Here is a 24,912-nt window from a genome sequence, read left to right on the forward strand (position 1 = left end):
GTTAAATATCTTCTCTTAAATAGCACCACCAACCTTTGTGAAGAAGATGAGTGATGTCACTGTCATAGCTGGGGAGTCAATTGAACTGCAGGCTGAAGTAGAAGGATCACAGCCCATATCTGTTCAGTGGTTAAAAGACAAAGGGGAAATCATTAGAGAAAGTGATAATCTTCGGATCTCCTACTCTGAAAACATTGCTACAGTTTGGATTGGAAATGCAGAACCAGCCAATGCTGGAAAATACATTTGCCAGATAAAAAATGATGCTGGAGTTCAGGAATGCTTTGCCACACTGACAGTGCTAGGTTGGTACCATGGAGTAAAAAAGATCCAAAACCCCAATGTGTTTTATGATATTTTAGACTTTCAACTTTTGTGGTACTAATAACTATTGTATTTTTGGTTTTAAAACATTTGTGGCTTGCATCTCATTGCAGAACCTGCAGTCATTGTAGAGAAGCCAGGCCCAGTCAAAGTTACTGCTGGAGACTCTTGCACTCTGGAATGCACAGTAGACGGCACACCAGAGCTTACTGCTAGGTGGTTTAAGGATGGGATTGAACTGTCCACTGATCATAAATATAAAATCAGTTTCTTCAACAAAGTATCTGGTCTTAAGATCCTCAACACAGGACCAGAAGATAGTGGAGAATATACTTTTGAGGTGAAAAACAGCGTTGGTAAAAGCAGCTGCACAGCTTCAGTGCATGTTTCAGGTTAGTCAAATCTGATCCCATAGTTCTTGTTTCTCAAGACCAGCAGCCTGACTCATTGCTTGTATAATCTTAGGAGCATCTGACATGCCACCTTCACAGGCATTAAGAATAGATAGTTGCCTAACCTCTGAGTGGCAGGAATTGTTGAAAGGGCTTGATTTGTTCAGCTTAATCTACCTATCTTCTTGGACAGCTGGTGGAATATTGTTGCTTACGAAAAAGGAGTGCAAAAATAAAAGATATACCTCGAGAAGCAAGTGAAAGCTCCAGCATATCCTTAACCACCAACAATCAACTTTTCAATGACTTAGATGTGTAGGAGAAGATGTATCAAAAGAAAGTTAATTGATTTTACTATGCATGGGGAACTTTGTTCGTTTTAAGCTCCTGTATGACAATTTTTATTACTTTTTCTTTCAACAAATGTAGATCGTATTATTCCTCCTTCTTTCACAAGAAAACTGAAAGAAACATATGGTCAGCTGGGTTCTTCTGCTGTACTGGAGTGCAAAGTTTATGGGTCACCACCTATTCAGGTTTCCTGGTTTCATGATGGACAGGAGATCACCAGTGGAGACAAGTATCAGGCTACTCTTACAGACAATACCTGTTCTCTGAAAGTGAATGATGTTCAGGAATCTGATATGGGAACTTACATGTGCACAGCTACTAACATAGCTGGGGCCGATGAATGCAGCGCGTTTCTGAGTGTTAGAGGTCAGTATCCTTATGTAGTCAGAGGGCACAAATTGATTTTCAAGGAGACTTAAGGCTTTCCTTTGTTGCATATTTCTGATTACCACTTTCTTCATCAGAAGTTCAAATGTACTTTTTCTTTGTTTTATTTGCATGCTTAGAACCACCATCTTTTGTGAAGAAACCCGAAGCACTGAATGTTTTATCTGGGGAAAACATAACCTTTACCAGTATCGTAAAAGGCTCACCTCCATTGGAAGTTAAATGGTTTAGAGGTAGTGTTGAGCTAGTACCAGGAGAGAGATGCAATATCACCTTGCAGGATTCAATTGCAGAGCTAGAGCTGTTTGATGTGCATCCAATTCAGAGTGGAGACTACACCTGCCAGGTCTCTAATGAGGCAGGGAAGATTTCTTGTACAACACATCTTTTTGTCAAAGGTTTGTCCAGACTACTTTTCTTACGCTTCTTATGCTTCTAAAAATGATCACTTGCCTTTATTTAATTTCCTTTCTTCCCATTGTTCATTATAGAACCAGCCAAATTTGTGAAGAAGTTGAATGATTTAAGTGTAGAGAAAGGGAAAAATTTAATCTTGGAATGCATATACATGGGTACTCCACCAATTTCAGTGACATGGAAGAAAAATGGAGTACAAATAACTCATTCGGAAAAGTGCAGCATCACCACTACAGAAACATCTGCCATACTGGAAATTCCTAGCAGTAAACTAGAAGATCAAGGGAAATATTCTTGTCATATTGCAAACGATTCTGGGCAAGATAACTGCCACGGCACAATCACAATATTAGGTGCGTCAAGCCACCATAATTTCATCAAGTCTTATTTGAACTACTAATGGTCATTGCACAATATCTTTTTGTACTAATGGTTTGTATTTATTCTTCAGAACCACCTTACTTCATTAAACTCATGGAGCCAGTGCAGGTGACTGTTGGGGATTCTGCATCCTTACAGTGCCAGGTTGCTGGAACACCAGAAATGATTGTATCATGGTACAAAGGTGATACAAAGCTGAGAGGAACTGCTACTATGAAAATGCACTTTAAGAACCAAGTTGCCACTCTGGTTTTCAGCCAAGTAGACAGTAGTGACAGTGGGCAGTACATCTGCAAAGTAGAAAATGCTGTTGGCGAGGCTGCTTCATCATCTTTGCTGACAGTTCAAGGTGAATGCTTAATTTTTAAAAGTAGGAAAATGGATTCTTTTTCTCAAGTGTCTTTTGCTATTTCATAAAACAAATGTATGAGCCAGCACAGGAAGGAACAACTGTAAAACCACAGATAAAATGCAAAGAGTGAATTTATTCTCGTTACCATGTAAATCCTGGAGGATGTCTGAAGCAGCACCCAGGCAGAGGCACACAAGCAGAAACACAGGCACTGCAGAACTCTGTCCTTGCTAGAGGGAAAAAAATCTTTTGAACCTACTGCTTCCTTCTGTATATCAGGGATATTTTTTCAGGCGTGGTTTCCCTCTGTGCTTTGACCTTTCCCACAGGAGCACAAAAACATCAAGCGTATTCAGTAAGGCCTGTATTATCTAAACAGGTGTTATATTATCTAAGTGGATTTGTCAAGCATACAAAACCAAACCAAACCACAGTTGGTAGGATGTATGTATTTTTGACGCCTCAACTGCCAGTTGCTTGAACGTGTTTACCATCTTTCTTGCCGGTCTTTCCCACAGCAAAGAGTACCTTTTCCTTGTTAAGCACTTTACTGTTTCTTTATCTGTAAGATATCCTATGGCACTCTTTTCTATTAATAAAGGCCTACCTACCTACTAATGTAAATGCAACTCTTACTGACCACAGCTCTTCCGTATGGGTACAATCTTCTGCATCCTCATTCCCTTCCGGATATTGCTCTGATTGTCTCAATTCTTAACAGTTCTGAGGGTTAAATGCTGGGTGTAACTGGCTCACTGGGTGAGGGCAGAATGGTTATACGTTCTCCTACAACCATATGTGCAGTGCTCTTTTCACATCAGGTTCCAAACAAAAGATATGCTGAATAATATTTTTAATCAGAAGTTATGAGAAAAATCTGTCATATTCTACAGTGTATTAGGCAGTGATTATTAGTGAGTACAGCAATAGGTGTATGTCGTCTGAACAATACGTGTTCTCTTACAGAGCGTAAACTTCCTCCTTCTTTTACACGAAAAGTAAGAGATGTTCATGAAACTGTTGGCTTACCAGTTACGTTTGATTGCGCCATTGCTGGTTCAGAACCTATTGAAGTATCTTGGTTTAAAGATGGTGTACGCATAAAAGAGGACTACAATGTCCACACGTCCTTCATAGAAAATGTAGCAACTCTCCAGATTTTGAAGACAGATAGGAGCCTTATTGGGCAATATACCTGCACAGCTACAAATGCGATTGGGACTGCTTCTTCCAGTGGCAGGCTTGTCTTGACAGGTTGGTGGGATGTGAAATATTTAAAGAAATATCTTAAATCTTACTTTTGCTTTCTTTTGCTTTATATATGGATTCAATATTGTACAAATAATACTTATTTCACAGAAATTTAAAGAAAATTGTAATTTTAAAGTAATGGGTTTTTATTTTTTTCATTCTTCAGAAGGGAAGACTCCTCCATTCTTTGACATCCCAATTACACCTGTGGATGGTATTATTGGAGAAAGTGCTGAATTTGAGTGTCACGTCTCCGGAACACAGCCTATTAGAGTGACCTGGGTGAAAGATAACCAAGAAATTAGAACAGGAAGAAACTATCAGATCAGTTTTGTAGACAATACCGCCCACTTAACCATCTTGAAAGCTGACAGGGAAGACTCTGGAAAGTATACATGCTATGCTAGCAACGAAGTTGGAAAGGACTCATGCACAGCCCAACTGACTGTTAAAGGTACTGAACAGAAAATACATTGTGCGTACATTTTTCTTCCTTTAGTTATAAAGGAAGTTAGCCTTATTGCTGTAAGATAAGTTAGGGAAAAACTTTTGAGGTACAGCTTGAAAGTAACTATCTGGAGATACCCATGGGTCTCTTAAGGGAATTAGGAAGGGTCATGAACAATGATGGGAGGACAAATTAAAGAACATTTTATTTGGCCTACTTTTTTATAGGCTTTAGCCTACTTTTTCTTGAGGACTCAACAACAACAGCAAATTAAAAAAAATCATTACATGAAAATCAGCTATGACAATGAGAGCAAGACACCTGCTGTTTATCTTGGTGTACTTTCATTTTAAAATCCTAGTTCTCTTTAAATGAGAGGAAATATAATTTCTCCAATGTTCAGAGTTTTCATTTCAGGTTTGATTCATAGAATTTGAATAATATAGGTGTTTTGTTTTGTTTTAACAGAAAGAAAAAATCCACCTACTTTTACTAAGAAACTGTCTGAAGCAGTAGAAGAAACAGAAGGAAATGAACTTAAACTTGAGGGCCGTGTTTCTGGCTCTCAGCCTTTGACTGTTGCTTGGTATAAAAACAATCAGGAAGTTCATTCAAGCCCTCGTTGTGAGATATCTTTCAAAAACAATATCTTACTTTTGCACATAAAGAGTGCAGAGCAATCAGATGCTGGTTTATATACCTGTAAAGTGTCCAATGAAGCAGGAAGCGTCTTGTGTACATCTTCTGTTGTTATCAGAGGTTAGTTGAAGTCTTAGTTTTCTTTGCTTCTTTTCTTTATTGTATGCTAGCTGCACATATACAGCTTTTATTTTATGAGCTATCTTTACTTACCTTATCAGCAATAGTTTGTTTTGACATGGAAAAATTAAAACTGAGTCAAGCAAGAAAAGCAATAAGTTCTTTTAGTTTTATGGGTAAAATAAAACAGTATTCTTCAGGGAGGAGCTTCTTTACTTTTTCAGCATTTGTTACAATTGAAAATTAACATTGAAATCTTTATCTTGAATTTCTGTAGAATTTTTAGTAATTCTCTTTGCATGGAATAACAATTTCTCTGCTTAATTACATCTAAACTGGGGCAGCTTTGACGGTGTATTGTGGCAGCATAATACTCTTGCAGGGGGTTGCATGTTTTTTTTCATTAAAATGCTTATATAGTTTTGTAGCCTAGTAGCAGTGCTTTAGTTCTTGTATTATTTTTATTACATATAAATGTTCTTACTTCATGGAGAAAAGATATTTCTTCCATGTTTGCATAGAGAACATATTTTTATATTTATTCTATTTTCTAGAACTATGATTTATATTCTCAAACTTCTGTTTATTCTCCATTCTTTGCCATTGTTTTCTTAAGAATCACATGTATCTCTTTTTCTCTTATGTTCTTACTCATACTTTCCTTTCTTGAGAATTCACTCAAGCATTTTCCTATTTCAGAACCTACAAAACCTCCATTTTTTGACCAGCCTCTTCAGCCAGCAGCAGTAGAGGAAGGTGATATTGTACAGCTCAGCTGCCATGTCCAAGGATCACAGCCAATCCGTATTCAGTGGCTGAAGGCAGGGAGAGAAATAAGAGCTTCAGACAGATGCAACTTCAGCTTTGCTAATGGAGTAGCTCTTCTGGAACTTACTGCAGTTACCAAATCAGATTCTGGAGAATATGTATGCAAAGCTTCAAATGAAGCTGGCACTGATACTTCTAAATCAAAAGTGATAGTTAAAGGTATAATAACATAGAGAAAATCAAGGCATATGATTGAAACTTAAAACTCCATCCTACTTTGTTTATCGTGGAACACAAATGTTAATAATCTAATACTAAACAATTGCTATCTTTTAGTTCATTGAAAAACTGTACAATCTGGGAAGATAGCATATTTGACACTAATTTGTATATAAATACTGACATAAACAGTGGGAGATGAGTGTCAAACCAATAGTATATTCTTATAAAAATATTGAATTAAAAAAAAAAAAAGCTAAATGAAATTAGTTGGACATGCATATTTTAGGGAAAGGATGGGAACAGTACAAAAGGAATTTCATCTACTGTGTGGCCTTAAAGGCTAATTGCTTCAGAACTGTTACAACTCTGATGTGTTTTGACCTTCTAAGATAAAAGTAAATATTGTCAAAACATGAATCCTTTCGTGTAGATCTTGCCTTACTATTGCATAAAAGACACAAGAGTTCAGTAACACGTACAAATAGTATCTCACTACATGGGGAGTCACAAGGCTAAGAACTCCACAGAAGGAAAAAAAAATACAACAGATCAATGATAAAAAAAGAATACAAGTAACTCTGTGGGTGAAATTTCCAGAAATTTGAGAAAATGAGGCTTCTTATTTATATATCTATCTTTGAATTTGCATCCATGAAGAATATAAATGACATAACTAAGGCTAATCTAAAGCACAATACAACCCAGTGTTCAGTTTCAGTTGGAAAGTAAAATGCAAAATCATTAAAATAATATGAAAGTATTTTCCTTTTTTGTCTTTTGCATAATATTTTGTTCCACCTCTGTAATTAATTCCCTTTTTTATATATATAATTTATTTGGAAGCACCATCACCCATGACCATAAAATTTTGTATGAAACCATCTTTTTTAATTGTTTGACTCTGTTTTTAGAAAAACCAGCAGCTGCACCGGTAGCTAAGAAAGCAGAAATGGAAGGAAAACTTTATTTTGTGTCAGAGCCTCAGAATATCAAAGTCATGGAAAGTAAGAACTCTTTTCAATAAAGTACATTGTCTTCTGTTTGCCTCTACCTTTTGTTTGAGATTAAATCCCACTGTCATATACAGCTGGAAAGACTTAGCTTCCTCATTTGCATCTTCCTGCAGAGACGGTTGCAACATTTATTGCAAAGGTTGGAGGAGACCCAATTCCTAATGTTAAATGGATGAAAGGAAAATGGAGGCAACTCAACCAGGGAGGTCGCATTATAATCCAGCAGAGAGGAGATGAAGCCAAACTGGAAATAAAAGACACAATTAAAACTGATTCTGGCATGTACAAATGTGTAGCTTTTAACAAACATGGTGAAATTGAGAGGAGCGTAAACCTGCAAGTTGAAGAAAGACAGAAAGAAGTTGTTGAAGGGGATCTCAGGGCAAAACTAAAAAGGTATATGGAAAGTTTTTATAGATTCATTTGCCATCAACACAGAAGAAACATTTTTTATTTTCTATCTCAGAGCAAGGTATTATATTCTAGTATTTCTCAAATATGCATAATTGTACTAAAAATAGAAGCACCTGAGTAGATTAAAACAAAGGATTTCACTGCACAGCTCTAAGCTGATTCATTTTTTTCGGTGAACGGCTTTCCACAAACTAAGCATTGTATATTTATCTTATGTCATTGATTTGAATAGCACTCCAACAAAAAGGAAGGAAGAAGAGGAAGAGCAACCCATTGATATCTTGGAACTCCTCAAAAATGTCGATCCCAAAGAATATGAGAAATATGCTCGCATGTATGGAATTACAGATTTCCGTGGCCTTCTACAAGCCTTTGAGTTACTAAAGCAAACCCAAGCAGAAGAAAGCCATAGATTGGTAAGATACAATGTGACTGCAGCATTGGCTTTTTTAGGAATAACACAGCTTCTTTGAACAGACTTGGAGTCCATTCTGATGCTACTGTGTGTGCAGGAATTTCTGGTCCCTCTTTAGATCTTTTACTGACAGTTCTCAATTTCTTGCGTGCTCAAACTGCAGAAAGAACAGTGGACCTTCTGGCCAAGTATGTTCTGTCTTCACAACTTGGCTGAATTTTTAAGATGGCAGTATATGCTAGTTACAGGACAGTAACAGAAAATTTGATGTAGGAACTAATTCTAAATTGTATAAGCATGACAGCTTGACATTTAGTATCCTTTGATCTTTGAGTTATATCCTGCCTCTTTACAGGAAATTGAGCTCACAGAGAAAGCTCGAAGAGAAGATCAAGAATTTGATGAACTTGTAGCTTTTATTCAACAACGTCTCTCACAAACAGAGGTAGCATGTTTTTTGACTGATACATGAAATAGTCAAATCCATAACAAGGAACTTGAAACTAATTTAAAATAATATTTTGCAGCCTGTTACTCTGATCAGAGACATTGAAAATCAGACGGTTTTAACAGATGAGGATGCTACTTTTGAATGTGAGATTAAAATTAACTACCCAGAAATTAAACTTTCATGGTACAAGGGAACACAGAAACTGGACTCCAATGACAAATATGAAATAAAAATTGAAGGTGATCGCCATATACTAAGAATCAGGAACTGCCAACTTGAAGATCAGGGAAATTTCAGAATAGTGTGTGGACCACATATTGCCAGTGCCAGGCTAACTGTGATTGGTAAGTGTACTTTTGAAGTGTGTATTTGAATTAATTTACACTTCAATTATTCCACTCTCTGACGTCTGTTAAAACATCTGTTTTAACATGCTACTAGAACCTGCAGTTGAACGACATCTTCATGACACTACTTTCAAGGAAGGAAAGACGTGCACACTGTCTTGTCAGTTCTCTATTCCAAATGCCAAGTCTCAGTGGTATAGAAATGGGAGACCCATTAAAATAGGAGGGAGATATTCAACACAAGTCTCTGACAAAGTACACAAACTCATCATCAAGGATGTTAGAACTGAAGACCAGGGACAATATACCTGCAAACTTGACAATCTAGAAACAACAGCAGATCTGGCCATAGAAGGTTTGTAAATGGATATAGAATCTCTTTGTTACAGTAGTGATAAACAGTTTCTGGATATTCCATTTACAGAACAAATTAAAATAAAACTAATTTCTTAACAAGATATTCTTAAAATTCAAAATGGACTAAACAAGAAATTTTGTTGTTCTTTCTCTTTGAACAACATATGATGTACTTGTGCAAGTTACTACTTTTGAACAAATCATCATTGGTAATGACCCCTGGCCCTCAATTTGAGTCATGCTTTCTTTTATTACCGTTTCTCTGATACTCTTGTATTTTCCTTGTGGTTCCTCTTTTTCTTAATTATTCTTTAATTTCCTTAAGAGTTTCTCTTGTGTAATATATCTGCACAGCAATCTTGCTACAGTTGTACTCTTCTAATCTTCACTCTTACTTAAGAAACTTCATAGAAGAAGGAATCCTTTTCTCTTACTTTACTTTTCCAAGATCTATTTTTGTTATCTCTTACTGTAATGTAGCTATTATTATGAAAACAGTGAGTTGGCAGTGGAAAACAATTTATTTATTTATTTAAATTGTTCCTTTGTTTGTTTCTGAAAACAGCAGAACCAATCCAGTTCACGAAGAGTATACAGAACATTGTAGTGAGTGAACACCAGTCGGCAACCTTTGAGTGCGAGGTGTCTTTTGATGATGCAGTTGTGACATGGTATAAAGGTCCCACTGAACTGAGAGAGAGTCCCAAGTACAGCTTCAGAAGTGAAGGTCGCTGCCATTATATGACTATTCACAATGTTACTGCAGAAGATGAAGGTAAAAATGCATGGAATATTTGTGCAGATGCCATTCTTTTATCTGGTTTTGTTGTCTGTTTTCTTAAAGATAAAGGCATAGTAATATCAACATTCTTGGCTGTTGCAGGTGTATATTCTGTAATTGCTCGCCTTGAACCAAGAGGAGAAGCAAGAAGCACTGCAGAGCTCTATCTGGTAACAAAAGGTCAGTGAATTTACTAAACAAACTTGTTATCATAACCATTTGCAAATTTGTGAGTTTGAAATGTGATTCTGGAAAAATAAATAGTTCTAAAAGAAATCTAATATTCTTTTGCAGAAATCAAACTGGAATTGAAGCCACCAGGTAAAATTCATGAGCAAGACTGGCACAAGATCACATTTATTATATGTTGTAGCCTCAGTACATTACTCAGCATTATCTTTTATTTTCAAATTCTTTTTTCCTGGTTATAGTAAGCCAAACATATACCCTAAAAATTATTCTTCATCCAGACATATAAAGAACTACTTATTATTAGTAGTAGTGGCAACAAATTCTGTAATAATTCCAGAATCCATGATAAATATGTAAAAAATATGAGGCAAAATGGGTAGCAATCATCTCTTTATTATGTATTATGATCTTCACTCATGAATGTTAAAAGCCTACTCCAAAATGATGTAAGAATTATTTAGAAATAAATTAAACGGTAAGGAGTATGACCAGACTGAAAAATTAGTGCAATTAGTTATCTATTGGTCATCTAACTTTTACTTGCAAAGCAGTCTACAATTCTTGTATGATAGAACAAGAAGGATTAAAGCATAATGAACTGCTATTCTTGGGGACAGCATGTTCAATTTTTTAAAATTTTATTATGTTAAGTCAACTAAACACTTCGATTTTCTAGATGTTCCTGATGCCAAAGTTGAAGTTCCACCTCAAAAACCAGCTGAAGGTAGGGTAACATATTATACTTCTTCCATAATGCTGCTTTATATCTGCACTGAAGCAGCAGGCCAGTGGCAACCACAGAGGCAGTGCATTGATAAAATCTTGTTCGTTGTGTCTATACAAGTATAATATGAGCAAGACTTGGCTTGAATAAGCTTGGTGAAAGCTATGCAGGAATAAAGCCTGTTTTCATAAAGAGAGTTTGTCCTTTGCATCTTCTTAACCTTTCAATCTCTTGTTCATTCAATCTTCTTTTTATTTCCATTTTCCTCTTCAGATCAGTCTTTATTTTTACTTTTTCTTTTCTTTCATCATAAAAAGATCTTCTAAGCAAGCTGTCTGAATTATTTCCTGCTTGGGGAAAAAAAAAAATTGATTTAAAATCCTACAATGGTTTGCATATTTATTGCGAGTGGTCCCTCCCAAGGCTCTGGTGCTAGATTACAAACATTAAATGTCTTTCTGTTACATTCAATAATTTTCTATGAACCATAGAAGTTCAATCTTCTTTCTTTCATTTCTGCAATAATTTGGTAACTGCTTGCAGTGGCAAGCATGTCTTAATTTACAAGAAAACATCATACTCATATTTTATTCTAAATATTCATTTTTCCTACAAGCTGCCCCAATTCCTATTCTTCTGCCTCTTGTTTCACCACCAGAGGAGAAAAAGCCAGGTAAAAATACTTAAAGTATTTGGACAGCATGTACATGTCTCCTTATGACTGCTGGTTTGGGGTGTCTTTAACTTAAATTTCAAAATATATTGTTTTTAAGCAGAAAAAAAGGTTCCAGTAAAGAAAATCTCCAAAAAGGTGGTTAAAAAAGGTCCTGAAGAAGTCCCATCACCTAAAGGTGACTTTTTTATTTTTAAAAACCTTTTTTAAAAACAGCAAAATTACCTTTTGAAACAAGGCACTTTGTTTCAAATTACCTTGACCTTTTGTCTTTATGTTTAAAATGTGTGCATTTAAAATCCAGGCTGATTAGAACTGTTTAGAAAATAGTCATTACTTTTAACCATCTATGAACATGAAATCGCTTCATTAACTGTCAACATCAATATGCCTTTGGAATTCCAGAATATGATATGTATCACCTATTTTAAAAATTATTCTTTTTTTTTAAGTTCCTGAGGTACTGCCAGAGAAACCCAAAGAGGTCAAAATAACATCCATGGCAAGAAGACAAGAAATTCGTGAAGAAAAGAAGGAAATATATGAGCCCAAAGAAACTTACGAAGAATGGGAAGATGATTATGGAGAAGACCATGACTATTATGTCAGGGAAGAAGGCTATGATGAAGGGGAAGAGGAATGGGAAGACACTTATGAGAAAAGAGAAGTGACTTATGAAGAAAAACGAGTCATTCATGAAGAAGGTATTTTAATTATCATAACATTTTATTTCTTCCTTTTTCTCATATTTAGTTTTAAATGCCCCAAATTTTGAACCTGGCAGGTTTTGTTGTCGTCGTTTTTTGGATGTTTTGTTTTGTTTTGTTTTTTGGGTTTTGTTGTTGTTAGTTTTTTGTTATAACAGCTTGAACCTTAATATTCTGACAGTTTTTAAATGGGACTTTGTGATTTTAGCAGGTTAAACCGCACCTGCCTTTTTCCCTACAACACAGAAGTGAGGAAAAGGTAACACTGACAAAAAAATCTGTGTTGAGACAGAGTGTTGAGATAAAAAAATTTACTGAGCAAAAAAGATAATAACAATATAATATGCAATCACCTCAGCCAATATAATGCACAATTACCTTGCCTTCGGCTATTTACAGAAACAAAAGTGCAGCATAAAGCAGGAAAGCAGTAGCAGAAAGCAGAAAACCAGGGAACTAGCCAATTCCCACCCGCTTTGCTGCCATTCCCATGGGAAAGAACCGATACCCAAAACCCCCAGGACCCAAAAGCAGCAACCAGAGCAGGAAAGGTCTCATTTTACAATCTGAACTTCAAGCCCCAACTTTGTTCCAGCCAGCACTCCCATTTTGAAGCTGGCATGAGACAGGATGGTTTTGAATAACAGAAGCAAATTTAAATTCAACCAATGACTGTGATAAGACAAGTCTGGTAAGGTGAGGTATAGATGCATAAAGAAAGTGGTACATTGTAATGTGATTGTTAGTGAATTTTGCAGATTGGGACATCTTTAAAATCTAATCTGAGTTAGTAGTTTGTAAGGGTATCTGTCATTTTTAGTTGTTTTGGATGTATAATTTTCTTGTATTCTAGGGAAATTTGGCTTAGGCTAAATGTTTCACACATTGATTGGTAATAACTATTTTGCAATTTTTTGGCATGCTTTATCTGTCTTGGGTAGTATTAACACGTTATACCTCTGTAAACAGAATTTGGCTATAATGAGAAAATCTTAAACTAGGAAATAATCATAAAATTTTACTGCAACAATCTGATCTCCAAAACTCTGTATGTTTTTCAAGATCATAAACTTACAATGGCACAACTAATACCTTTTGTGTGTATTGAACATTTTGACAATGCATTTTTATCATTAAGCAATATTATTATTTTTTAAGTGGTTGAAGTTCCTAAGAAGCCTGTGCCAGAGCAAAAACCAGCAGCAATTACAGCTGAAAAGAAGGAAAAGAAAGAAGTAACTGTTCGTAGAGGTATGACTTTCCTGTAAAACTAATAGGAACATGCAGGTTAAGATCTCTTGTGCATCTCCTTCAAACTTAACCATGATGGTTATCTGCATTTATTTCAAAAAGGAGTAAATTCTCTTTATGTTGGATAGTGACATGAGCAAGGCTTATGGCAGCCTTTCATCTTCCACCACATATTTTTGAGCAGAAAGTGGCAATAGTGTTTGAAACAGAGCTTCAGTCATTTTTCCTTCTCACCATATACTGCCCTTGAGCTTTTGAGCCATTGAATGCTGTACTTGTGAGAAGTGACCTTCATTTAGATCACTGTGTATCTCATGGGGGATGGTGGATCTGATCATGATTCCAAATGTGCAAGGGTTATTACATACTAAACAAGGAAATAGGCAGTTCTACCTAGTTTGTGTCCAGAAAATAATTTGCATGATGACTTAAACAGTAAATGTATCCCTTACAGTTGTCAAGAAACCTGTCGATGAAAAAGTGGAGGTAACCACTCAGAGGGTTGCAGAAGAACAAGTCAAACGGGCTGAGGGTAACTATTCTTTAAAATATCCTAATGTCGTCTTTACATGAAAGTAGTGGCTAGGTACTGTTAACCTGGCTGATCTGCATATATTTTGTCTTCATTTAGCAAGGCCCTAATCATTTTTTAAGTCTTTGAAACATCTAGTAAAAGCTTCTGGTAAATTGTATAAAAGGCATATGAAAAGGTTTTTTTAGGGGAAAATACCACATGCAGATGTTAACTATCAAAACTTTGAGAAAGGAAGTGAGTGTAAAATTGCACTGGATTAAATGGTGTGTTTCATTATAAGCTGAAGATATGATATCCCCATCTTCCTCTATTTCCATCTTGACCTGTCTATCAGGATGTCTTGGCCATTTGTTCAGCCAGATGCATCCTTATTCTCTTGGTAAACACTTCCTCTTGTATAGCATTTCACATTCTGCAGCAAGAGTTTGCTGGCTGAAATTCAATATGTATGTCAGGATAATACCTGTGTACTAAATGGCCTGAGTTACCCAGCCTCTTAAGAAGGTAGCAACAAAAAGAAGCAAAGACATTCTTTCTCTTGCTTTGTGTGGTTTCAAGAGGCCCAACTTAGCTGTTAGGTTATGTTTGTCTTACTTGTGTTTTCATCCCTGCTAGATACCTGTAGACTTTTTTTTTTTTTATCTCATTGCTAAATATATGACTAAGTAATAAAATTTTAATACCAACAGTTACCAAGAAAGTTGTACCACCAAAACCTACATCAATGATCATTGAGGAGAAAGTTATGAAAAAAGAAGGTACAGATCAACATCTTTCAATTGCAGTTTACATTTTTTCCACCGTCCTGTGTGTTCTTGTGCTTCTTGTGAATATGTGGGCCTAGTTGTGTTGTGGCTCCTGTCTCCTTGAGTAGTATGTGTACCATGCTTTTGTCTTCCATGAAGTCTGATTTTAACATGTTTATTGCTAGCTTTTTGATTCTTGTTTAAAGAGCCTATCGGATATTGCAGTGTGATTTAGCCTTTCTTCATTTATTCTCCCTGCTGGCCTATGCTTACATAATAAGCATAATTTTGGCCCAATTATCCAAGATTTCTTTGAAGAATAGCCTTTGGATTTCTTCTCATGTACTATTTCCAAAAGTTTGTGCATGCATTTATTTAACATTTTTGGGTTAAAGTTGTCTCTGTCTTTAGTCTTTAACAGATACTAAATATCATACGTGTATGCTTGTTTTATGGTCAGTATTTTTGAATGAATACTGACTGTCTAAATATGTCTAAGACTTAAATGTGCAATACAGATCCAGATTTGATAGAAACTCACATGCTGACTGCCACTGATGTGGATCTAGAATATAAAATACTAAAACAGAATCCTATCTTTAAAGTACCAACAGTAGAAACATGGACTGTTTCAGAAGAAAAGATGTCAGTTTCTGTCCACAGAGAAGAAGAGTATTCATATGTCACAGGTATGTACAAATCCAAAAACCTGCGCACCCCAATGAAAACAATCTTTCAATTCTATTAGATTTTCTTTTAATCCATTTTTATGCTTGACAAATTGCATATTTAGACATATTGTCTTTCACACATGCATTGCTTCTTTTTGTTCATTGTGCTATGTAGCCTTAGTTTTCTTTAGATCAATAAGTCACATTTCAACTATTTTATCTTAACATTGTTTAAATGCTTTTCTTTGAAGAGCCAACAGAGCATGAGAAAACAGTGGAAGAAAGATTCTTTGAAGCTGTTTACCCAACTGAAGGTAGATTGATTAAAAATGAGGGGCTAATCAATATTTAAGATTTTTAAAACTATTTGAATGTGTAGTTAATCAAAACTCATTGTGAGATTTGTGCACACTGTTGATTTTCTGGGTTAATTTTTTTAACATATTGGTATATGTGTTTCAGTGACTGTTGTGTATTGGACATGCATAATGTCTTCTTGAAAGGTTTTCCTATATAATATGAACATTGATATTTTCTATCTCCACGTTCAATATCTTTAAAATTCCTATTGTAGCACATAAGGAAGCTGAAGAGGAGGAAGAAGAAGTAGTCTCTACAGAACTGGAGATCTCTCACGTTGAAGGTGAATAAAATCTTTGTATCATCATGCACTTCATTTTAACAAACTTTCAGGTTATCTGCTTGTACCACTCTTTGACAGGACAGTAGATCAGAATCTTTCCATTTCTCTGTGGCTCTACTCTCAAAAGTTCAAGCCCTACTGCATTTCTCAATCTATTCTACATCACTGCTTTAAATAATTCTTTGATTAACTTTTTTTTTTGAGACGAACATATTGTACCACTTTGATAAAACAATACATTTTTGAATATATAATATTTGCTTATCAGGTGAATTGAAAGTAGCCTATTGTTTTTTACCAGAGATTTTTACTGTCTCCTAAGTGTTCACCACCTATCTCTTTAAAGTGCCTGAGATACCCAAGAGGCGTGTTCCAGAAGAAAGAAAGCCTGTTCCTGCCCCTAAAAAAGAAGGTCCACCAGCTAAAGGTATTTCTACTGCCCTAATTAAAAAAACAACCACCAAAAAACCGAAAACACAACAAAATCAAAAGAACCCAAACAAATCATCTTTCATTATACTATTTTTTCATGTTTTCTTGAATATAGTTATTAATTTGCTCTCTCTGTGTCTTTAGTTTTGCATTATCTCCATAAGTGTTAGTGGATTGTGTATTATCTCCATATTTTCACTTTTTCATTTGTGCTATAACTTAGCTTACAGCTTACATTTGTCTTGTTTTTCGCCCTTCTCTTTCCTAACAGTCTTGTGTTTGTTGTTTGTATTTATGTTGTCCGGCATTTGCAGACAAGAGTTCCATGGAAACATGGAATTTTGTAGTGTCTTTCCCATATAGTACACTGTATGTCCAAAAGTTTGTACATTGTTCTGCGGTGCTCAGCTTCTTGTCGAGACACTATGTTCTATAAAACAATCTTGGATTACTGAGATCTGGATAAGTGGTTGTCAGTGGTCTAAAAACTAAAGTTCTCTTCCTCTGACAATGTTTTTCAAAGTGCCTGAAGTTCCTAAGAAACCTGTTCCAGAAAAGAAAGTTGCTGTTGCTAAAAAGGAGGTGGCTCCTCCAGGAAAAGGTACATCTTTTGACTGTGGGCTTTAATCAGTCCAGTACTAAGTCCTAAGTACTACTCACTTCTTAATATAAGCATATGATAAATACAGTCTTTGTGTGTTATGTTGTATGTCTGTTCACCTCCAAGACAAACACACAATTTTAGAAATGTTATTTAAATTAATTTTAATTCCTGAAGTGCCAAAAAGACTGTGCCTGAAGAAAAAAGTACACATTCCTGCTCCCGAAAAAGAATAACCATGTGTCAAATGTATACTTAGTGATGGACTTGATTAATATCTTTTAAATTTTTTATTTTTGTTAGCCTACACATAAGCATGTTTGCATTAATTTTTTTTAATCTATAAACCTCTGTGCATATATATAAGCTTTTTCAAGTATGTAGAACATATTTGAGCAGTTCTTTCTTTAGTTAAGAAATCATTTTAAAGTATATGATAGGCTTCCATGAACTGGTTTGATTTTTTTTTTTTTTAAATACTTCTTGCTCTTGATTCATGCTTTTCTATGTTAAGTGTATGAATGTGTCATGTGGTGTGTCTTGGTATTCTTAGTAATGGGTGAATGAAATTATATAATACTACAATAAATCTTGGAAATACAGAATTCAATTACCTTATATTTTGTCTTTTTTAAGCACCAGAGGTGCCTATGAGAGCTCCCCTAGAGAAAAAAATTGCTGTTCCCAAAAGAGAGGAAGCTCCACCACCTAAAGGTACATTTAAAAGAATTTATTTTCTTGTTATCAAAAGCATCTTGTTTATGTCTAGTTTTGTTTTTGATTAAGTGGATCTGGTTTTAGTTGTACTTTAGTTACATGTTTAATGGATGACTGTCCTATAGATGTAGTCTTAAAACACTTCTGATTTTAGTTACTTAATATTGTTATAATTCATAGTTCCAGAAGTACCTAAGAAACCAGTTCCAGAAGAAAAAATATCACATGTTCCTAAAGTAGAAGAAGCTTTACCTGCAAAAGGTATAATATTTTTCATTGCAATATCATTTTTGGTAGTCTTTAGAGCAATGTGATTTGTCTCAGCTTGCACAGCTGTTGTATTTGTAAGCAAATTATGTTCATCTGTAATCTTTTTGAATGATGCATTTCTGTTAAGTGATGTTTTTGAAGGTTTTGTGCTTTATTGGTCTTAAAAGTAGACACTTCTCTTTTTTTAAGTGCTTGCGGTTCCTAAGAAACCTGTCCCTAAAGAAAAACCCTCTCCTGCTGTTCCTAAAAAAGTCGAGGCTCCTCCAGCTAAAGGTATATTTTCCAGCAGAATGAAAGAATATGCTGTTTCTTAGCTTCTGTTTCTGTGTTCTGTACAGTTAGCAGTCAGTGATTTGTGCTCCCCTTGTGAATTCTGCTGTTCTGCTTTAGTGACAGTGAATCATTACGGTGTGTTTTATGTCTCGTGCAATACATTATTTGTAAATACTGAACCTCTTATGTTTTGTGTGCTCAGTACCCTTAAGCAATTCTTTGGAAACTTAGAATTAGCATTTTGCAACATTACTTTGACAATGGAATTCAAAAAGCATGCATTTAATATCACTATCTTTCAAAGTGCCTGAAGTGCAGAAGAAAGCCACTTTTGAAGAAAGAGTATTTATTACAGAAGAAAGAGTATCCGTTGCCATTCCAGAGGAAATCCCATCACCTGAAGGTACACTCTAAACAGACAGCACAAGGAAACTTGTGTTTTCTCCAAAAGTTTGCTGTTCTAAAGCCAAGATCAAAATACACAAAAATTTAGTATAAGTTGTCTTGTATGAGTTTTGTGTTGAACGTTTTACAGACCTGCAGGCAGTTAAGAGCCTTCTGAGTACTATTTACTGTTTCAGTCTTGAATGCCAGAATCCCACTCCGTTGACATGAAGGAAAATTCTATCACTGAATACAATGGTTTTAAGGTCAGACTCTTATGAAATTGTAGTAAGAAGTATGGATATATACTGTTGAGTCTAGACTCTGCTAATTAGAACTGTACCATCCTTTTCTTATACTCTCTATAATGCTCTCTGTAGCCTTGCAGATGCACCAGCTCTTTTACTTCACATTCTTATACTGAGAAAAGGTTGAGCTTAGTTGTTTAAGTTAGTACAATTCTACAAAATATCTACATCAATCTGAAGTCAGTATTTTGACTGTGTTTATATTCCATTAATAACTAAATGGTCAAGACAATTTACATATCCTTTTAAAAGACATAAACAAGTTTTTAAAATAGATCTGTAATTTATATATCTAAAACAGGAACAAATGCTTGTCTCCTGCAAATCAGTCTTTTGCCACAGAATGAGTTGAAGTTTTCCCTGATAGAATCACATGCATGGATGTGCATGTGCCAGGCCTGCATTTCAGTTCTTAACCTACCATTCTCATCTTGTTCACATCCTTCTTACTTTCATGTAGCTGGATCAAGGAGAAACTTTTAATTCTTTGATTGTTGGTGTGTTCCCCCACAGCTGTTGTTATGGGGAATTTGGAGAGCTGAGGCATTCTGATGGACTGACAGTTGAGTAGTGAGAGGTACAACACACAGTAGGGTACATGGGTCAGAGGAAAAACCCTTCCTTTAGAGCAAAACATGCATTTGTACCCACAGCACTTTCTGTGTCGTATCAGTATCTGTCCTTGTCATATAGAACTTTTAAAAAAATTGATCTTCGTCTTCTCTATCCATCTCTTCTTCCCTCTCTCCCTCCCTCCCTCCATCCACTCATCTACCACTACTAAAACTAATAATTTTCTTTAAAGAACCAACAGTTGAAGAATGGGATGAAGAAGAAATGGAGGAAGTGTCTATTTCCATTCACAAAGAAGAGATTTCTGAAGGTACAACCACAATTGAGGAATACTAGGCAAAAGTAAAATGTGTTTGTTGTACCAAAAATAGTGTGGATTAGTATCTACTCTATTCATTTTAAAATAGTTGATACTATACAAATATATTTCTTACCTTATAATCTTCAATTCTAAGAATGTCTAATCCTGTTTTGATACAGTGAAAATAGTTTGGTATCTTTGGGGTTTTGAGAATTATCAGCCCTTCTCTTTCCCTCCCCTTAGCCCCCCCCAACAAAAAATCTCTGTTGGAAGTTCCTCTTCCACTGGGTTGCTTAGATGAAGTAAATGTCCTTCAGAATATCGGAGTGCATTCTGGTTCCTCAAATTATTTCATCATAACATGATTAAATTTTTTTATTGCTGTGAAGGACAGTAGTGCACACTGACTCAATTTTCATTGCTAGTGAAACTATGGAAGTACTTTCAAGGGATGGAATTAGTCAAGGATTTTTCTCAGTATTTGCAAAAGAGTCTTTCTCAAAGTGGATAGATTGCAGTATCAGTGAACTAGTGGACAAAGGAATGGAAAATGCTGATCCTGTACTTCAAATACTGAGCATTTTCAAATTCCACAGAAATGCAAGATCAGAGCCAAATCTCAGTTTTATTTAGGTTACTTGGAGTAACATTGGCTTCAGAGGGAGCAGGATGGTTTGAATGTAGATTTTGTAATACCAGAAGTGTCTGATAGCAAAGCACACTGCTTATTCTTGTCTTAAAACTATTTTGTTGCTTACCAGGGCCATAAAGACAGATGTAAAATATTTAAACTCAAGTATTTTTTTTTTTTTATTTTACTCCTTTGAAGTGACTGAAGAAGAATCTTACTACATAGAGGAAAGGGTAACTCTTCCTAAACGAGAGGAAGCCCCACCCACTAAAGGTATATTTTCTTTTAATTACAAACTGTTAGTTATTTCATCATTATGAGTCTTACGCTGACATTATATGTTTATCTCTATTTATGTTTTTTTGTACTAAGGAAATGTGTGCATGTTGTGGTGATACTAACTCTCTTCATAAAACTATGTATTGAAATCTTTAAAAGTGCCTGAAAAGCACAGAATTTTTCCTAAACCAAAAGCTCCAGCTGCTCCTAAGAAAGATGCAGGAGTTACAGGTATAAACCAGTTCCTCATCTGGGAAATGTATCTCCATGGAGATTTATATTTGTTTTACTGTCTTATTTGTACATGTTTTTGTGGATAGAATTTGCTTCCAGTGATGAATGGTTGTCTCAAATTCCATCTTGTACTATGAATAGTATTGTTTGTGTTTACTCAGTAAAACACATTGTAATGTGGTAGACAATAAAAATATTACACCTTAATATTCTTTTTCATCTTCCTTCTTACCTTACTAATTTTTTTCTGAAGTTCCTGAACTTCGTAAGAAAGCAGTTCCTAAAGAGAAAGTACCTGTCCCTGTGCCTAAAAAAATGGAGGCTCCACCAGCAAGAGGTATATCAGTGGTTTGTTTCTGTTGCAAAAAAAAAAAAAAAGCCTTTTTTTTTTAAGCATTCTATCTTTAACATATATGCATGTTGATTAAAAAAAATAAATCTCATATATCGAATTTCTTTAACATTAAACATGTGCTTATGTCCATTTGTCCACAACGTGGCCTATAGCAGCCTGTGTCATCTTGCTAAGGTTTATATAATCTTTTTATGTAATGCCTGATGGTGAAGTCCATCACATTTTCTAAAGTTGGACAATCTTTTTTAAAACAGAAGATCAGGTGTCCACTTTTGAGATAGAAGTTGAAAAGCCTCCACCAACCAAAGGTAAACAAACTGAGAATATTATTATTGTGGAGATTTTGTTTGTCTGTTTGGCCTTGCTGTGCTCATGTTTAGGCATTTTACATAAATTTTTGTTTGCTGGTATCTGTAACCTCTGTCTGGATTTCCCCTTTCTTTAGTCTATACTTATCTCTGTGCTAAGTGAAGTACACTCTGCTGCAGTGTCTCATTTTTGTTGCTGTTGCAGTTTACTTGGCACTTTATTTAAAATAAAATAAAAGCTTATATATGTCTGTATTTCAAATAATGCAATTAAATATTCTTACACTTGTTTTTAAGTGACTGAAGTTCACAGAAAAGTCACCAAAGAAGAAAAAGTTACTGTTGCTAAAAAAGAGGAGGCTCCACCAAAAAGAGGTATATAATTCTTGAGCTGCACAAGAGAAGTCTTGTTTCAGAATATTAACTTACATTGTTCATGTCTAATGTAACTGACTGTTTGACATCAGTTTTTTATTTGACTTGAAGAATTGTCAAGTTTCTGCATTTGTGTTTTGTCATGTGATTATTTTCCCAAATTGTGATTAATTAAAAATCTTTTAACATAAACTTTTTTTAAAAAAAACATTGCCAGCAGTGCCCAAGAAGCCTGTGCCAGAAGACAAAATACCTGTTCCAGTTTCACGGAAAGTGGCAGCTCCTCCAGCTAAAGGTATACGAGTTCTTTTGAAAGTAGAGAAGGCTTCTAAATATCAGATGTCTGTGGGCAAACATGCCCACCATCTCCCTGGTTAATCAAATGCAGTCTTTCCTGACTTGATTATAAATAAAGAGGACTTTTGTCTTCTCTTATGCAAAAGAAAGCAGGTGGCAGAGAACTGTCATGCACCTGTATTTCTTGCATTTTCTACCTGTTATTTAACTTCATTGGTCACTCTGGCTTCTTAAGAGCTTTGGGAAGCTGAGGGAAGGCATTTATTCAGTGAAGAAGTTAAATAAATATGAACCCATTTCAGAAAACACTCTGTATTTTATACACCAGTATTTGGTGAAGGGTTTCAAACTTAGAAATATGTTTTCTGTTTCTGTAATTTTCTTGTGTTTGAAAAGTGATTTTGTTATGTGTCCTCTGTGGTGTTCTGTGGTTTAATTACATTTCTGAAGAGCCTAGAGACAATTTCCATCTTATTTTCATTTCAGTCATTCCATCTTACCTCATGGTATATGAATGTGCTGTTTGTCTTTGATGTGTTTTGGTCTATAGCTATTATTCCAATGTTGTGTGTATTATTTTGGTAGATATTATTTTAATATACATTTCTGCTGATACTAAAATTGTACAGTGCTTCAAAGCATCTTATTTATCTGAGGAATTTATTCCTGGAACCTCCCAAACTAGTAGTCTTCAAAATACATAATGCATATCTACATACTATGCATTAAAGCTTCTGCTGCTCTTCTTTGTTAATTTAAATGTCTTTATGTTTGTATGTCTGGTGTGACTGTTGTGTTTATTCTTAAGTACCTTCACTGTGTAAATATGTACTATTTCCCCATCATTGTTTGTCCATAATTCTTTCATATGAACTTCAAAAATTGTGATTTGTATTAGAATTTAGTATTCTTACAATTACTATCTTTAAAGTGCCAGAAGCACAGAAGAAAACTGCCAGAGAAGAAAGACTATCCATTGCTGTTTCAAAAAGAAAAGTTTCTCCCCCACCAGAAGGTACTCCTGACCATGAATTATCTATGAATATACTGTCCTCATGCAATGCAACCAGAACTGCTGGTCTGGCAACTTTCTTGAAGTTCTAAAGTTTAGAATCACAGAAACATTTAAATTAGAAAAGACCCTTATCTAACCATTAATCTCACACTACCAAGTCCACCACTATGTTCCATGCGAACTTTAAAAGAGTCCTTTATAAGGGCTAGAGACATATATTTCCCAGTTACTCTGGTGTGGGAGGTGTCAGGAAATAATAACTGTTTTCAAAGAAACCCTGAAAAGGTACATGATATTGTACCAGAGAAAAATACTAACATTGGACTCTGTCTTTGAAGTACCAACAGAAGAGGAACATTGGGCTATGTCAGAGGAAGTATCCGTCTCTCTTCATACAGAAGAGGAGATTTCATACACAGGTATGAACAGACTGAAAAGATTCTATGACCAAATCTTTATCTTGTTACCCTACTCAAAAACAAACAACAAAACAAATAAGCAAACAACAGTCCACCACCAACAACAAAAAAGACAGCCAAAGCACAATTTCATGGCCTGCGCAGATTGCCAGTTTATCCTGAAGTGAAGCTTGTAGAATACAACAGGACAGTATTCCATTCTCACATGAGGCTTAAATCATTCCTCCTGACTTACTGCTGTTGTAACAGTAGAAGCCCAACCTTTCAGCTAGGTCTTCCTTTGCAAATCTTGTCACCTCTCTGACCTTTGAGCAGAAACAGGGCAGCTTTTTCCTTCATTTGTATTAACATGCTTTCCTCTTCTGAAAATCTGTCCTGTCCTGTTCTGTGACAGCAATTTAGCACCTAAATTTGAAGGTCAAAGAAAAAGAATTTACTTCTGCTGTTGCCTGCCTGGTTGAGACACTTAGCATAATCCCATAAATTGGACCTTTCCACTCAAGGGCTTTAACAAAGTACCTAGCTTTTGAAAAAATTCACTGCTGTATCATTTTTGGAGGCAATCTGTTGATTTGTGAACACTCACCTGCAGAATGCTTCATATTTCAGACCTGCTGCTGTTGATAAACATAATTATGATACTCATACAATGAAAGATTAATAGAATCACATCAGTATGAAGTTAAATACTCTATTTACTGTTCCTATTGGTGAGTGATGGGGAGACTGAGAGATCAGGAAAACTAAGAGGAGGATGGAAGAGTATCTTTGATTAGCTTCCTGTAAGGCGTAGGCAATATGCCACCTGCTCCAGGAAAAAAAAAATAGATCAAAGCAGAAGGATGTTAAATGCAACAGTTCTCCCAAGAGATACCAAAGACACATATTGTAGCTAAGGCAGAAGAATCCAAGGAAAACTGAAATTCTTGGCAAGGGCACCCATGCACAATGCAAATTTTGTTAGCAAATCAACCAAACTTACCACTTCCAGGCAGTTTTAGTTTAAGATTTCAAGTGCAGATGTACCTGAGATTGACAATTAAACACCAAGCAGAGCTTTGCCAAAAATGTTCAAACAGCTGGTCAGTCTTCACATTGCCCCACTAATAACACCACTTGCATCCACTCATATACATTCACTGTAGCTTGTCACAAAGAAAGCATTTAG

At 35.4% G+C, this 24,912-nt stretch overlaps 1 protein-coding gene across 1 annotated transcript in view; it reads left to right on the forward strand.

The window, feature by feature from the left end:
• The window catches only part of TTN (titin), a 242,357-nt gene that overhangs the window by 77,209 nt on the left and 140,236 nt on the right, over window positions 1-24,912 (forward strand). Inside the window, exons 86-112 of the mRNA XM_054381468.1 lie at window positions 24-305; window positions 438-716; window positions 1,146-1,433; window positions 1,574-1,852; window positions 1,946-2,224; window positions 2,323-2,601; window positions 3,571-3,858; window positions 4,022-4,309; window positions 4,772-5,062; window positions 5,762-6,049; window positions 6,964-7,056; window positions 7,179-7,461; window positions 7,712-7,895; window positions 8,250-8,339; window positions 8,422-8,689; window positions 8,787-9,047; window positions 9,615-9,824; window positions 9,933-10,010; window positions 10,125-10,151; window positions 10,699-10,746; window positions 11,363-11,419; window positions 11,520-11,597; window positions 11,872-12,123; window positions 13,285-13,377; window positions 13,832-13,909; window positions 14,602-14,670; window positions 15,904-15,972. Coding sequence (XP_054237443.1) covers window positions 24-305; window positions 438-716; window positions 1,146-1,433; window positions 1,574-1,852; window positions 1,946-2,224; window positions 2,323-2,601; window positions 3,571-3,858; window positions 4,022-4,309; window positions 4,772-5,062; window positions 5,762-6,049; window positions 6,964-7,056; window positions 7,179-7,461; window positions 7,712-7,895; window positions 8,250-8,339; window positions 8,422-8,689; window positions 8,787-9,047; window positions 9,615-9,824; window positions 9,933-10,010; window positions 10,125-10,151; window positions 10,699-10,746; window positions 11,363-11,419; window positions 11,520-11,597; window positions 11,872-12,123; window positions 13,285-13,377; window positions 13,832-13,909; window positions 14,602-14,670; window positions 15,904-15,972 — 5,079 coding nt within the window. The remainder of the gene's footprint in view (window positions 1-23; window positions 306-437; window positions 717-1,145; window positions 1,434-1,573; window positions 1,853-1,945; window positions 2,225-2,322; window positions 2,602-3,570; window positions 3,859-4,021; window positions 4,310-4,771; window positions 5,063-5,761; window positions 6,050-6,963; window positions 7,057-7,178; window positions 7,462-7,711; window positions 7,896-8,249; window positions 8,340-8,421; window positions 8,690-8,786; window positions 9,048-9,614; window positions 9,825-9,932; window positions 10,011-10,124; window positions 10,152-10,698; window positions 10,747-11,362; window positions 11,420-11,519; window positions 11,598-11,871; window positions 12,124-13,284; window positions 13,378-13,831; window positions 13,910-14,601; window positions 14,671-15,903; window positions 15,973-24,912) is intronic.

This window comes from Indicator indicator, chromosome 5 (assembly GCF_027791375.1).
Source record: "Indicator indicator isolate 239-I01 chromosome 5, UM_Iind_1.1, whole genome shotgun sequence".
Taxonomy (NCBI): Eukaryota; Metazoa; Chordata; class Aves; order Piciformes; family Indicatoridae; genus Indicator; species Indicator indicator.